Source organism: Pipra filicauda, unplaced genomic scaffold (genome assembly GCF_003945595.2).
Source record: "Pipra filicauda isolate LSUMZ 115617 unplaced genomic scaffold, ASM394559v2 scaffold16_size7369187_pilon, whole genome shotgun sequence".
Classification (NCBI taxonomy): Eukaryota; Metazoa; Chordata; class Aves; order Passeriformes; family Pipridae; genus Pipra; species Pipra filicauda.
Window position 1 is genome coordinate 6,244,773 of NW_024104207.1, and position 16,497 is coordinate 6,261,269.

Genomic DNA, 16,497 nt, shown 5'->3' on the forward strand with positions numbered 1-16,497 from the left:
AGAGTTACATCTTATAGACAATGCCAAGCTCTGCTTTATTTTCATCAGTTTGATCAGTACAAAAGCAGACAGCATAAGTTTCACTTTTTATTCTTTTTTCATTTTAATTACTTTACAAAGTACAAAATATACTGTCATTTATTTTGGAACATTAGGATTTTTTCTTTTTTTCTGTTTTGTTGTGTTTGTTTTTTTTCATACAGTACATAAATCTCAGCTTTTCAGCATAAGACCAGCAAAAAAAAGCAGCGTGTGCACTCACTGGGAAAGCAAAGCAGCCACTTCTCAGCTCCACGCCATGCCCAGCACATGATCTCCAGCTGCCGCCACCACTCCCTCTGCCCCATGGTGTAACATCCCCCTCGTGCAGAGGTCACAAAAGAGACTGATGCATTCAGGCTCCCCTGTGCCTTGTGACCTCAAGCTCGCAGGAGCTGCTGCCCACACGGTGCTCAGCCCCACTGAGCCCACAGGCACTGCCCACACGGCTGCAGCCCAGAGCAGGGGGTGTAGCCCAGGTCCCTGCACTAGGAGGATGCCCCCCTGCCCTGTCATTTTGCATTAGTCTGGTAATTAAAGGAAAATAAATACACTTTTTTTTGCACACTCTCCCCCCTTCCCCTAGTGGAAACCTCCATGGGGTTCCTGAGAGGTGAGCAGGGACAGGAGGCTGCAGGAGGCTGGGGTTCCCAGCCCCACTTCAGCCGGTCTGGTGGGTGTCTGAGGACAAAAGTGGTATTTCAGTTACCAAGGAAATACTATATAAATAACTTATTAAATAAAGTCGTAAAAATTTGTGTTTCCTCCCCAGGCTGTCCAGCACAGCTGTTCCAAGCAGCTTCTGCACAGGAGCCTCTCTACTCTCTTGGCAGTTCTAGGAATTTGGGTTCATGCTGTGGCCATCCTGGGCATCTGGAGGGAATCTGGGCTCCTTCTTGAGTCCAGACAAAGGGGAGACAGAGAGAAATGCTCAGTCTTGTTCAAGCCACTTGAGGCACTAATAAAGTGGTGCTGCACTATGGCCTGAATGTGCACCATGCAGTGGAGTTGAGGCATAACTCTGCACTCTTCAACCCTTCAGGGTTGATGGCTTGCTACAGCTTAGCCCAGAGGAACCAAAATAAGAATTTGCCCTAAGCACTAATGAGGAGGATGAGGCTCCCTCTGTGCAATGTTCCCCCTGGACTAACCCTCCCTGGCTGCCTCATGGTCGTCACCAGTGTGAGCCAGTGCCGCACCGTGGAGCTGCAGCCCGAGTCGTTGCAAGGAGGGGCTGCAGGTCCAGAGCATGTTCCCTGGGCACTGTGACCCAAATCCCAGCAGCACCAGGACCTGCTGGCATGGGAGCAGGGTGAACATGTTAACCAAATTGAGGTCATCATCCCCCTCTAATTTTAGTTAAAACAAGGGGAGAATGGACTTTGTGGGGAGGGAGTGAGACAGGCTCTTCCAGAGGCTGAAACAGAGCATCCAAAACTGGATCCTACTGTGAATCACTGCCTGGCAGCCTCCTCCTCTGCCTGTCCCAAGAGCCGTGGTCATCCTACTGCTCTGGTCACCAGGATGAGTGTGTTCCCTCTCTGTCATGGCCGTCCTCAGCTGCTGCAGACACAGCACGGAGGAGGAGGATGCACTGGCAGAAACCATGACTGCCACAGTGCTAAAATGAATGTCCTGCTCCTCAACTTCATGTCTCACAAGCCCCAGCGCCAAGCCTGGAGCCCATGCATGGGGGAGGGATGACAGAATACCCAGCCACAGGCAGCAGGGACAGGGTACAGGACATTGCTGGCTGTGACACTGAGCCACAGTCCTGGGCTGGAAAGAGGCAGGTGAGTGTCCCTACCCTCTGCATTTCCAGGTACTGACCCGGGGACTAACAGCACTCAGGTGCAATTCTCACACCCCTACGATCAATAACCTTTGGACTGGCAGGATTATTTTTAGCAGCAGTAGCAGAAGGATTTGGGGTGAGAAGTGAGAGCAGTCCCGGATCCAGCACAACCAGAAGCACCTAAAAAGACTGCCCTGGGACACCGATCTGCTCCTCTGTTCCACCACACTAATGTTGGAGCAGTTCACAATTGCAGAGCAAATCAAAAACCTGGAGGGAGAAAGCACTGAGACACGGGGCAGGTAGGGGAAGCCTGGTGGCCAGGGCCTGAAGGAGAATGAGGGCACGATTCATTTTTAATTCTAAGATACAACTAAAAAAAAGGCCAGGGTCATTGAGCTGGCGCAGACAGTATCTGCTCCTAATGGTTGAAGGAGAAACTGGGTGCTCCTCCTGCAGTGGCATCCTCTTGGTACCCTGAACCCCCCAGCCCCCATGCTGCACCAACATACAAACACACTGCCAGGGAAAACACAGAGGTTTGTTGCCAGGAAGGAGATGTTAGAACTCAGGGACTTCTGCAAGAGTAGGCTTGGTTCAATAGCCTGCCTACATGTACTGCAGGGGAACAGCACAGCTGGATGGGAGAGCCCCAAACACCCTGTGTCCCAGGGCTGAACCACGGCAGGGTCCCACACCCTGTGCAGGTTGGTCCTGCCTGGAGACAGGTCTGCAGCTCCCACAGTTTTAAAAGCAACACTAGCTCTTCAGGTAATTTCAGTGACCTCAAAAATTGAATCCCATCCCAAGGCTGGCATTAGAAATAATTGCAAGAAACAACTACAACAAAGGCCGTGGGTTTTTTCTTCTTTGCCCTACACATACAACTTCCTGGCCCCTTCCTTCAGTGTCCCACTTGGCAAATGCTCTTTTGCTCTTCCCAACAACCACAAACCCATGGAAAAGACTGTTGGTTTTCTTCAGCAGAAGGGAAATTCACTTCACATCCCCTTCCAGCTGATGGGAATGACTGTGCAGGCAGCAAGGACAAGGAGGGCAAGAGGGTTCTGTTTACTTTGGCTGTCTGTCCCATGTGACCTGTCCCCAGAACAGCATCCTGCCAGCCTGAGCCTGGGGGCTGCTTCAGCATTTCAGCAGGCAAACAGGGCTGGACTCCTCTTTTGGGGCCCAAAGGAGCAGTATATGCTCACAGCAGTCATCTTGGCAAGTTGGGTGCTTTGAGCAGCATTCCCACAAGGGCCAGGGAATCGAGTACCTAGAAAATTATGTTTTTCAAGTTACAAAAGAGCTGTTAGGAATAAAGAAAAAGCTTATTACTGTAACTACAGAAAGTTGGTTTCAAATCCTCAGGACACTGAGCAGATAACAGCAGAAAGCCAGACAGAGCACAGGGACCCCAAACAACAGCAGCCTCTGATGGCATTTTCCCAAACGTGCTGTGCAAGAGACACTGCTTCTGCCACAGCCCCACAGGGAAGGAAAACGAAACCACCCCCCAAAGTGAAGGATGAAATTAGCCCTATTTTTGGCATAATCTTTTAGGGTTGGGAGGACACCAGTAAAACAGCTGGGTCTGCCTAGAGAGGGACACAGCAGCCAGTCAGCTCTCCTATGGTATGGGCAGAGGACAGAGCTGGACAGAGGAGAGCAACATGTTCCTGCTGTGCTCTCAAACATATTTCAAAAATTTCAATCCTGCCAGATGCCTGTTGGGCATCTCTGTCCATCTCTGCTCCAAAATCCACCGACGCTTCATTTACAGAATTCTGCAGAACGCTAAAAACTGATGAAAACAAAACCTCAAGGGAGCCCAGGACATTAAGTAGCTGTTTAGCAACCTCCCTTGCTCTGCACAGCTGGTATGGTGCCGAGCTGGGCTGGCCATGGCCACTCTGGAGCTCTGCAGGCAGGGCAGGCAGTGTGTGGCTATCGTCCCTCTGCCGCTCCCTGCACCTTGGTTGCAAAACTTAGGTGCTCTCAGTTGGGAGATGCCTGGGGTTTGTGTTACCCTCGTGGCTGGGCCTTCCCCAAACCTGGGGGTAGGCAGCAGCACAGGTCATCACCGCAAGAGAATTATGGAGCAGGGAGAAGCTATTCCATGCAATCTGCAACTAATTACAAGGGAACATTCAGTCCCAGGCTCTGAACCTGAAGAAAAATGGCTGGTGCTGTCTAGAGAGACCAAGAGACTGTTTTGGCTTAGGCATGTTCCAAAGAGGTACAGAACCCTAAAATTAATACCCTAAAATGCATGTACATTGATACATACTTCATCCATTTCCCCCTGCACAGAAAAGGGGCTGTGCATTGCTCTGTGCTCACCAGATTTGCTGATCAGCCTCCTGCCCATATACCCCGCTGCAGAATCCTGTCCTTTCCTTCACCTGTGCTAACTGGAGTTGGTAGTTCACCCAGTTGTGCTTCATGAGGATTAAATAAAGGAGGACGAGAGCAGCAGAGTAACTCAAGATTATCTTCACAGTTGAGCATTTCCCTCCCAGCTGCCCTGAGAAGGTCCTGCAGCCCTTGCTGAGCATGTGCACAGAGTGTTTCTGTACTGGCTTAGTGCTGCCAGGATGCCTTAGGGATATTGCTGGCCCTTGACATATGGCCCATGACAGGATACACACAGGCAGGCAGATGGGGAGAAGGCATGGAAATCTGGAGGCAGGTCTGCAAATTTCAGCCAGTGTAAACACACCCCAGCACACGCTATAACATGTAAATGCTATTTGGCAAAGGATTACTGGGTTTTACTCTCCTGCAGGTAATAAAAGTTTAATCCAATCCTACGTTTGTTGGCAGGACTGGAACAGGTAAGTGAGATGCCTTAAGCTGCTTATCAGAGATGTCTACAACAGTCACAGTAACAGAGAGAGAAGAAATCCTCATCAGAAAATGACTTCTTATCCATCACTGCTGGGGGACACCTTCTCTTGGGAGATAGCAGCAATGCTCAGCCTGGGGCCGAACAAAGCATTTCTCCCTTGCCATTATCAGTAAATACCAATTTTCCAGTGCTAAGACAGAAGTGTTTGCCCTCAGTGAGTGCTGACTGTGCCGATGAAGTCACTGTGTTACTCAAGTCACTGACCTCTAAAGTAGAGTTTGCATGCCCCGTGCTCTTGAACGCTGTGTGGGGTACATGGATGAGGAAAACCGTAAGGATGGGCCACAGTGCCTGACATCACAGTTGCATCAAGACACATGGTGATTCTTGAGGGCTTTCCCCACACGGGGAGGCTGAGCATCAGATGATTTTTTGATTATCTGGGGTTTGGGAGGGGTTGTGCAACCCACCCTTGCTGGGATGGTGGGACTTGGAAAAATGCATCCCCTGGGATACTGGGCCTGAGCTAGGAGTCTGGGCAGGGAGGGGAGATCTGTTTGAGTCAAAGAGGAAGAAAAAGAATGAGAATGCTTTTGTCTTCACAACAATAAGCAAAACTGCAATACATTCATATGTGCACGACTAAAAAGGAACAAACTGATTCCTTTGCATCACTTGGCACTCCAGCTATCCCTGCCTTTCCCCTGGCCTTTCCATGCCTGTCACTAACAGGGACCTCCACTGCCACAGCATGGACGTGTGGGACACTGCCAAGTCAGACCCAGAAGCCCTCGGAACAGAGGAGCCTGGGCTGACCCCACGGCTGCTGCGGGTCAGCACGGCCTGAAGCCCTGGCCCTTCTGCAGCGGGGCAGTGACAGCAACATCACCTCACACCAAGGAGGGGCCCCCCTTTGTAACAGAAGAAAATTCAAGCTTTGTACAACAGAGCTGAGAAAAGACAGGAAACAGCTGCTCTCAGAGCCAGGCTCTGATTAAGCACATGTGTGTCCCAAACAGCTTCCCAGCCTTCATGGGATGTCAGTCAGACTATTAAACCCTCATCCCATGGACACACTGTGAGATATCAGGTGCCTGTACAGGTCAGCCGGTGGGGGAATGTGTCGGGAGCTCATGCCGGGGGGACAGCAAATCCTGCAACTGCCTTGCATATGGCAGTGCCAGCTCTGAGCAGAGCCTGCCTCTCTCAGGGTCTGCACACTGCTGAGAGCATCAAGAGCACCTGGAGAACAACTGGGAAACAGCTGGGAAACACCAGGAAAAGACAGGGATCTACGCTGGAGGCTGAGTGACCTCCTCTGCCACACACTTCCCTGTGCTCCACTGCCTTGTTTCCCTCCCAGTGCTGGTAGGACAAAACATCATGCTTCAGAAAAATTAAACCTGATACACTTCTGTTGGATGCTTTGCTTGGCTAAAGCAATCATGATTTCCCAGTAACATTTTTCTTCAAGTGTCAGTCCTAAAAGTCCCCACACTCACTTTGCATGGCATGTCTTAAAGAGTGTCATATGCTAGCCCACAGCAGAGTCTGACACCCACAAGCTTTTCATGAGAGATGAAGAATGATTCATCTCTGATTAGTAGCATTTCCTACCTGGGAATTTTAATACCAAGCTTGGAGTTTAAAATACATTTGGAAGCATCAGCATAATATTTGTATGACGAATGTGCTTTACAAATGGCATTGCTGTTAAGTGAGTCTTAATACTAACGTCACCCACTGCAGGTGCCACCATCTCCGTGCTCCAGCAAACCCAAACATTTCCATTAAGGCCTCCCCATGCAACAGGCAGATACATGCCACCTACAGCACAGCATTGCAGAAACTCCAAACTGACTTCAATGCCTGAAAAGGAAGGCCGCACAAACCTATGCAAGGATGCATTTGTGGGGCAGCCCGAAAAACCAGCAACCCTGAAGTGCTGAAAGGTCAGTGGCAAGACAGTAGAATCACAGAATCATAGAATCAGCTGGGTTGGAAGGGACCTCAGAGATCATCAAGTCCAACCCTTGATCCACTACCACCGTGGTTACCAGACCATGCCACTGATGCCACATCCAGTCTCTTCTTAAAAATCTCCAGGGACAGAGAATCTGCCACTTCCCTGGGCAGCCCATTCCAATGCCTGACCATCCTCTCTGTAAAGAAATTCTTTCTAATATCTAACCTAAACCTCCCCTGGCACAACTTGAGACTGAGCCCTCTTGTCTTGCTGATAGTTACCTGGGAAAAGAGACCAACCCCCACCTGGCTACAACCTCCTGTCAGGGAGTTGTAGAGAGTGAGGAGGTCTCCCCTGAGCCTCCTCTTCTCCAGGCTGAATAGTCCCAGCTCCCTCAGCCTCTCCTCATAGGACTTGTGTTCAAGTCCCTTCACCAGCCTTGTTGCTCTTCTCTGGACCTGCTCCAGCCCCTCCATGTCCTTCCTGAACTGAGGGCCCAGAACTGGACACAGCACTCCAGGGGTGGCCTCACCAGCGCTGAGTCCAGGGGCAGAATCACTTCCTTGGACCTGCTGGCCACACTGTTCCTGATCCAGGCCAGGATGCCATTGGCCTTCTTGGCCACCTGGGCACACTCTGGCTCCTGTTCAGCTTCCTGTCAATCCCAACCCTCGGGTCCCTCTCTGTCTGGCTGCTCTCCAGTCAATCTGTCCCAGCCTGTAGCACTGCTGGGGCTTCTTGTGGCCAAAGTGCAGGACCCGGTACTTGGCCTTGTTGAACCTCATCCCGTTGGAATCAGCCCAACTCTCCAGTCTGTCCAGGTCCCTCTGCAGAGCCCTCCTGCCTTCCAGCTGATTGACACTCCCCCCCATCTTGGTGTCATCTGCAAATTTGCTGATGATGGACTCAATCCCCTCATCTAAATCATCAATAAAGATATTAAACAGAACTGGGCCCAACACTGATCCCTGGGGGACACCACTGGTGACCAGATCCCAACTGGATGCAGCCCCGTTCACCACCACTCTCTGGGCCCGGCCCTCCAGCCAGTTCCTGACCCAGCACAGAGTGCCCCTGTCCAAGCCGTGGGCTGTCAGCTTTTCCAGGAGAATGCTGTGGGAGACGGTCTCAAAGGCTTTGCTGAAGTTCAGATAGACCACATCAACAGCCTTCCCCTCATCCACCAGGTGGGTCACCTGGTCATAAAAGGAGATCAGGTTGGTCAGACAGGACCTGCCCTTCCTAAACCCGTGCTGGCTGGGTCTGATCCCTTGTCCATCCTGTAGGTGCTGTGTGATTGCACTGAGGATGATCTGCTCCGTAACCTTGCCAGGCACTGAGGTCAGGCTGACGGGCCTGTAGTTTCCCGGGTCCTCCTTCTGGCCCTTTTTGTGGATTGGCGTGACATTCGCCAACTTTAAATCATTTGGGACCTCCCCAGTGAGCCAGGGTTGTTGGTAGATGATAGAGCACTGCCTTCTGTGAAGTGTAACTGAAATAGCAAAATAGGGGATGTTTTGGGTTAAAACTTTTCCCTACCCAGACCCTTACAGCACTCCTGGTCAGCAGAAATCTCCAGTGATGCAAAGATCATGCACTTCCGGCGACTGGGTTCAAGCAGCCTCTCCTGCTTTCAACAGGAAAAGACCTTCCAGCATTTCCATCTATTCAAAAATAACCCACTGATTTCAGTCCCTCACAGGTCAACAAATGTGAACTCCTCAATAAATACCAGAGCCCTACACTAGCCTTGGGCTGCCTTCTGCCTGGTGAGTACTTGGTAGACACATCCACCAGGAAACCTCATACCTGCTCACAGCCTCCTGCGGAGACGCTGGGAAGTGGTTGAGAGGGAATGCCGGGGCCTAACGCAGGCCACCTGAAAGCCCCGGATGCAGAAGGCCCGGGTGGAGCTCCCATCTTGGCCAAGGGAAGGCGGGAGGCACCGGCACCTGCTCGGTGCTTGCAGGAGCTGGAAGGCCCACTGGAAACCCCAGGGTCTGGGCAGGCACTGTGCAAACGAACCAGCCATACTTACAGGCTGGGGCAATTCAAGGCAGCAACTAAAACATAGAAAGAAAAAGGAGTAACTTTCCTACAGTCTCTGTGCTGGAGGCACCAAAATGGAGAGGAACAGGGAGTTTCTGAAGCAGGCAGAAAATCAGGTGCTGCTCACAGCAAGCAGAGGAGCCCCAGCTTTGCTCTGGGTCAGCTCCACTGCTGCTCTGCACGAAACACATGTAGAGAAATCCTGAGAGCGGAACTAATACTCATATTGCCCATTAACTGAATTAAAAATATATGGTGAATAAATGAGTGTATACATCACTTACTACATAGATACACACACAAACAGAGTGTGTGCCCTGGGTATACACACACATACTCACTATATATATATATATATATATATATATATATATATATATGAACCCCTATTGCTTGAGTGCCCACACCATATACAGCCCTACGGATACAAACATGGGTATTTATATGTGTACAATAGAGACACACTAAGGATTTCTATAGAAACATTATACATTAATAAGAACACACAGAGTAGAAAGGAATTTGCAGCCAAAATCTAATTGTGGCAGGGGAAAAAGACAAAACCCTACATAGTAACACACACAACTTGGAAAAATTGAGATTTCTAAGAAAACAAAGGCCTTGGAGAAAGACAGAGCGTGTGGGAAGGCTATGCTTCCCCCCCCCCCTTGCCCACCTCTCCCTGCAGGGCTGAAAAAACTTTTGCATTTTGCTGTTTGGTGAATTTTTGTGAAACGAGAGGAGAGAGGGCATAGGGAGGGTCCCATGGCATTGAGGTGATCAGTAGCAGCAGCCATAGAGAGGTAGAACTCTGCAGAGAGCTGAGCAGAGATGCTGGGGGACAGCATGGGGGGCTGACAGGTAATGCAGGCATCCAGATGAAGGGTGTCCCAACTGAGACGTTCCTCCTTTATCCACAGCGTTGAACAGCACGATCCCAGGGATGCTCAGACTTATTATCATAAGGTATTTTAAAAAAAGGAAAAGACTTCCACTCTTCCTCACCCCAAAGACTGTGCCAGGAGAGTGGGAGCTGTGGAGCAGCTTTAAGACTGCCTATTTTGGGCTCACTGAACACTGTGGTGTTATTACTGCAGTGGTATTATTACTATGAAATTTTTTAATAAAGCCCCTACAGACCCCTTCCTGTCTTATCCAGTGCTGTGCAAGCTTGCACCAACCCTGACTACAGGCTGGCCTGCCCTTCCCAGGGCACAGGGTCAAGGTTCCACTAATTTTGACCACATCTGGAGTATCTCAGTTCCCACCAGAAAAAATACACAGGGAACAATAAAGGGAAAGCATCAACCACCCCAAGTTGTCTAAAACAATCTTCTTGGATGTCAGGAAAAACAAGAAAAGGAAATAAAAAGGTGAAGCCAAGGATGGTGCCAGAAGATGGTGGAGTCAGAGAGTCCCTCAATGGCATTTTATACCCTGTGAATTTTTCAGGCCAACTTTCCCATGTTGGGACATCTATCTGTTTTGGGAAGGTTTGAAACACCACAAAGACTTCTACAGATTTCACAAATTTAAGGCTGGCATCCCTGGGAAAAAAAGTGAAAAATTTGAATTAAAAAGATCAGCCTCTAAGTGCCTGAGTGCAATGTTAGAAAAAGAAAATTAAAACCAATTTTTTTTGCTTTCACTTAAGGCTCAGTAAAGTTGTTGCTTGTTTCAAGTAATTCCTCCCCATCCACATCACGGTCCTTTGGAAGCAGCACTGGCATACACAGAGCATTGCACAGGGTTCTGATGATGAAACTGGCACTTTCCAAAGCTTGCCAAAACCCCAGAGCAAAAAAATGATTCCATCCCAGTGATCCTATGATGGTGGCACCATTCATGCATACAGGAAAAACTCGGGCTCAACTCAGATGACCAGAAAGCCTGACTGGCAACTCAACAGCTGTACATCAATTAAGAAAAAAAAGTCCCATCTCCTCCCCAATCTGCCATCCCAAGGAGGAACCTTCTGACAATGTATGTGATGAAAAGCTGTTGCCTGCCTTGCCACCTGCTCCAGCCCAGCTCTGTGCCCAGGATGCTGGGCAGTCACAGTAAACCCCCCCGAGTGTTTTAAACACTGCACTGCACCACCTGTGCCTGCGTCCTTGTGGCAGGGGACTTAAGCATCTTTCTAAGCAAACATCCAGAGAGGCACAGTGCCACATCTGGGATCAACCTTTGCTCTAGAAATCTGGAGTGAATATAACTTATCATGGGGCAATTCTGAAAACCCATGTAAAGGAACAGCAAAGCACCCTGTTTGGTAAAGCACTGAACATGTGCCTCCATGTTTCTCAGCAGGGATGCTTTAGCTCAGGTAGGGCCAACCAAGGAGAGTGATTCACATTTTTTTCCATGGATACTCTGATTCCTTGTCTAGCTGCCACACAACATCCCACTGATGAAAAATCAGATTTGAAACTGTCTGGGTCCAGCAGCATCAGAAACCATAACTGTTAAGTTCAGGCCTCCAGCACTGTGAATGGAGAACTAAACAGCAAGCTGTAAGCCTGTGTCCTACACAACAGTAAAAGCCATGTCCATGGCACCATCTCAGGTGCTCACTTACTGCCTCCAGATTAACGCAAAATCCTGGCTCGCACAGCCTCAGGAAAATCCTGCAAGAGGCTGTCTCTGAAGCATGGCTGGAAAGCCCTCCGGAAAAAGGCGAGATCTGCAATTTCTTTATGTCAAGACTGGAGTGGAAGAAGTTGAGAAATGCAAGATATACCGGGGCTGCTAACCACAATAGAAGGGTCCTCTGCAGACGGTTTCTCCTTTCACCACTCCCTGCTGCATGGTCACACACAGGGCAGACTGTTGGCATCCATGTCTTGAGCAACATTTGCTCTCCTGGCACTGGTCCTCACTGTCCTCCATGGTGCTGGGAGCAGCTGCAGGCACAACTCGGAGCCAGGTGGCACTACAGGCCTTGATGGGCGGCTCCTGTGGTACAAACACACTCCTGCTGCCCCGGAGCAGGAAAAGCCCCCATCACCTTCCTGTGACAGGACCAGATGGAAACACCTCAGACTTTAGGCATTTTCAGCACCATTCTACTTTCAAAGGGCTGCACACTGAACCCAGTGGAAAATCCCATGGATCAAGACCCCAGCCAGCAGCGATTTCCACCTGGGAGATGAAGGAGATGATGAAAAACTTACAGGAGGGTCCCCACAGGGCTCAGGCACCTTTCTGGCCATGGTGGGTACAACCTGCTGTGGCTCTTGGCCAAGGTGGCCTGTGATGTGCAAGAGCAGATCTCCAGGGAGCCCAGGCAATCCTCTTGTCCCCATGTACAGAGTGGATAGGAAAAAGCCTGAGGGGACAGGAGAAAAGACACCTCCCTCCTCCTGCTGGCCCTGGGGGACAAGGGCTGAGGGATGGCTCCAATATGGGGCAAGCGGACAGTAGCTGTCTGGGAGCAGGAGACAGGAGACATCCTCTCAGCAGGAGGATGCTGGGAGCAGTGAGAGGGTGACTGGAAGAAACTGGGCAAAATCAGCCAAGCTTCAATGCAGACAGAAGTCTGGGTGACACCACCTGCCAGAAACTGGCCAGAACAGCTCTCCCCTCATCCAGGCTTTCTCAGAGCAGCCAGGCTTTGACTGCATGGAGAAGGGAAAAGAGGAAAAGTCAAACAACTGGATATTTTCCCCTTTTCCAACACCAAAGAGTTCTGTTAGGGGAAACAGAACCCAATTCCCATCCTACCTCAACACAGGTAGTGATGGACAGTCCTCAGAAAGTCTGATGTGAGGAGACAAGCCAGCACTATGTGACATCTTTTCTGTTTAATTCCACATTTCATTTTGTTTCTGGTTTTCAGGGCTCTCTGAGCCAGCAGCCCGTCCATCTGCTCTCGGCCTATCCTGCTGCTTTCAGCCAGTGCACCCACGGGGAGAGACAGGGACCCCGGGCAGCTCCTTCCACACTGAGAACATAGGCAGGGTACACTTCACCTTGGAGCTGAACATCAGGAAACCACCTGAACTCCCTTTCCTCCTTCCCCTCATTCATAAATTTAATAAAATAACAATAATAATAATTAAAACAAAGGCTTATTGGAGCTGTTTCTGCTCAGCTTTCCACAGTCTCTTTTCATGTCACTCTCTGTAATCAGATTTTTCAAGAAATACTGTCAGAAAAAAAGAATAATAATAATAATTATAATAATAATAATAATTATTATAATAATAAAAAGCATCTGGAACCAGCTCAGAACATTTCTAATGCTTTTCAGCTTGACTGACTTGGAGTGCATTGACCACACCATTTATATTTTCTTCAGGTACCTGCAAGAAAACAAAAAGAAAGGTCATGACCTCCAGCAAAATGGATGACAAGGAAAAGAGAGGCAGGAGACAAAGTCCCAAGGAGGCAGGTACTTTGCTGTTGGACACTTGAACTCCACTGAGAAAGGACTCCACATGCAAGGACACACCTGTTAACCCACGGTATCCCTGGAGTTAAGTTATCCCCTTGCTAAGTGAAAGCTGGCTGGTTTGCTGTCATATGGTGGGTGCTCGTAGCGGGGCAACTATTTGGGGGTTTCTCTTTCTCTCCCCTCTTCCTCTCCCCTCCTTTCCCTTCCTTTTGTTGGTGAAGGCCTTGTACACCAGGAGCTTGCTCATGCAAGGTGCCTGTGCTGACTGATTTATGGGGCTGCCTAGGGGCTCCATGGGGCGTTCAGGGGTATCCTACAGGTTTGGGACCCATAAGCTGGGAAGACCATGCTGGGTGACAGGAGAACGCACCCATCAAACAAAGAAGAGAACCACCAGTCTGCTTGTGGTGGGGTTCCCAGATGGTGTGGTGTAGCATCTACACTTTCTTATCCAGTCTTGTGAGGAGACCTAACCATAGAAGTTCATATACAAAATTATTAGTGGGTATCTTTTCACACTTACTGCAAGAAAAATCTCTTGTAACAGAAAATACAAAAGCTCTCAGAGCAACCGTCATCAGTAGAAAAGAACATCGCAAGTGAAGTTACATCAGACAGAAAAGGGGCATCTGACCATTACATAAACTCCAAGACTGCTCAGGGAACAGGCAGGTCTTGGAAAGTGGAAAGAGGACTGAGGGAAAAAACGAACTGTCTGCGAGTTGCTGCAAGAAGCCAAAATAATTCACGTTAAGTAAGTTAAAGAAGGACTGTCTCCTCTGCGAGAGGAGGAGGCCCAGAGCACAATACCTGGATTCACTGACAATTTCCAGAGCTCAGACAGTCAGAATACAACTGGACTGTGACTTTCTGCAAGGCTTCTAACAAAACTGAGGAAAAAACCCATGAGAAATAACAAGAAAAATGTTAAATTTTCCAATGGGAAGATAGAATCTCTGATGATGTGTGAACAAAAGTCAGCTTGGAAAGGAAGAAAATAATCTTAAAACAAGCACACAGAGAACTCTTCTGGGTTAGGAAGAAAACCTCAGCATACCTCCACCACTGGGAACAGGACTTTCCATTACCTCCCCTTCCGTCATTTTTCCCAGTACACTGAACACTGCAGTGGAAGAAGCTGTTTGACTCCTTGCCTCTCCAGAAGATAATGAGAAAAGGCATAGGAGTCAGTTTTTCAAACCACACTCTCCTCGTCAGCCCCAGCGATGCTCAGCAGTACAGGTCTCGCCACATGCTCTGTTAGCACTGGACAGAAGCAGGAGAAAGTAGCACTGGCCAGTTCCGGCCAACTGACTTTGACCTGCACAGACCCACCTCCTCCCTGAAACACACTGGGCTGGTCCTTTACTCCCTGAAAAATGCCTGACTCCCTTAACGGCATGGAAATGGTATCAATCACCCCACAAATGTTTGGGCCGGATTTTCTCCAGGACAGACACACAAATGGTTTTGCTTTGCAGGACCCATCCTATTTTTACCAACAGAGGAGGAGTTCTACCCCTCCCCGCCCCTTAGAAATGATCCCTGTCCCAGGGCAGCTGGTGCACTGTGTTCACTTCTCAGGCAGTGCACAGACCAAAGCACCAAACAAGAAGGGAGAAGTAAAGCTCCAAACTACATCCCAGACACAGTTTCAGCCTCTTCAGAAAGAAAATGCTGGTGAAGGAGAGCAAGACATCTGTGAGCATGAGGCAGCCAAGAGCAGAGCACCTGGAAAGAGGACTCTTATCCCTTGCTCTCTCTAGAGGGAGCTGGAAACCATGGCTCTCACCAGCCCTTTAATCACGCAGGGGACAGGCCAGAGACCTGGAGGTTCCCATCTCTAACACTGTCTCTATTTCCTCTCAAGCACAAGTCCTGATTTCCAGGGCAAACATCTACAGTGACAGCATTGCAGGAAGACCTCAGTATTAACACCCCAGCGACAAAAACCACCTTAAGATGCACCAGTAGAAAAAAAAAAACAGATCAAAAGGAACAACAAACTTTTATAAAGTGCTCCAAATTGTTGACAACAGGTCAGTACCTTAAATAAAGACAGAGAGGATTTAGAGAAAGGGTTCAAGATGCACTTAGAGCTTGAGAAATGTCACTAGAAGTCATGGTATCTGGGTAGCAAAGTTAGGGAAAATATGACAAAATCTAGGTCAGGGTCTTGGCCAACACGACCACCTTAGAACCAAAAAGCATTAAACCTGGCCAGTGTGCCCAGAGCAAAGTCAGGCAAAGGAGGGCTTGAAATGCACCTTCCAAAGGATGGAGGGGTTAGACAGCTAGAAAAGCACTGTCCAGGTGAAAAGGCTTTTAAAACCATATATAAAGAAAATGTCAAGTAGCAAGGAAAAACACTAAAATACTGCTTTGAGTAAGGAAGATCTGCAGACCTCAGTGCATGGCCTCAATGCCCTGCCAGCTGATGGAAGGCAAGGTCAGGCCCCTCCTGTGGGGCTGGAGGCATCAGGATGAAGCACTCCAACAGGGTGGAGCTGCCTGCAGAGTCATCACAATTGTATGGCACAAGTTTTTGGTTAAATACCTCTTTTAACTGACAGGGCTGAGCTCTCCAAATATGGCTTGACACCTAGAAGCACTCTCCACCTTATGCTCTGCACAGAAAGTGGGCACTTGGGGCCACACAATGGCAAGAATGTGAGGCAAAGCTAACAGTATTGATTTTTAAATGGTGTTTTATTAGCTTATCTTATCAGCACAGTTAAAATTCAAGAAAATAAGACAAACACACACAACACTTTGACCTTTGCTATCTGAAATAATATTTACTTTTACTCTTTACACACATGACCTATCATCTGCTAATGGTTCATACCAATTGTGAAATTAAAGCTCTCCCGAGCCCCCCAAAACCTGCTTTGAACTCACTGGAGCTTTCACAGGTCAAAGGTAGGGCCTGAGCAATGAATTTGCAGTGATGAAAGGAGAAGTATAATGCAATAGAGGGCACATTTAAAAAAAAACCACCACAATTGAATAGAATAACGCAGCTGAGTTTTGCAGCCTTGTTAGCACATGGGTTACTGACTCCCTTCCTCAGGACCAGGGAAATGGGCTCCAAGACAAATGCCATTCTGCTTCTGGCTACAGGTACAGCAATTTTCCCTTTCCAGGGAAATTCCTCATTTTTGAGGGTGTCCTATAAAGCCAAAGGAAGAGCAAAGGTAGGCCTAAAAAGTAAAATATCCATCAGTATAAAAGAGAACTCTGTAAGGATGGCAAGACCCTCATGTTGATGATTGTGCTGTAACTGCTTATGGGCACTCAGGAGAATGAACATGGCAACAAACTTATTTGCTTTAAAATTGCCTTCCCTTGCTGTGCTGGCAATTATTGCTCATTTATCAAAGGTCTGCACCATGAGGAGG

The 16,497-nt window shown here is 48.8% G+C and overlaps 1 protein-coding gene across 3 annotated transcripts in view; it reads right to left on the reverse strand.

Moving 5' to 3' along the window:
- The window catches only part of CASTOR2 (cytosolic arginine sensor for mTORC1 subunit 2), a 137,338-nt gene that overhangs the window by 1,999 nt on the left and 118,842 nt on the right, over positions 1-16,497 (reverse strand). Inside the window, exon 9 of one of the 3 annotated variants that reach the window (XM_027749966.2) lies at positions 12,865-13,004. The exons of 1 other annotated variant lie outside the window; for it this stretch is intronic. In XM_027749966.2, coding sequence (XP_027605767.1) covers positions 12,939-13,004 — 66 coding nt within the window. In that variant the 3' untranslated portion in view covers positions 12,865-12,938. Of the gene's footprint in view, positions 1-12,864; positions 13,005-16,156; positions 16,300-16,497 lie in introns of those variants that run through there. One more of the 3 variants, XM_027749967.2, reaches the window with a different exon arrangement.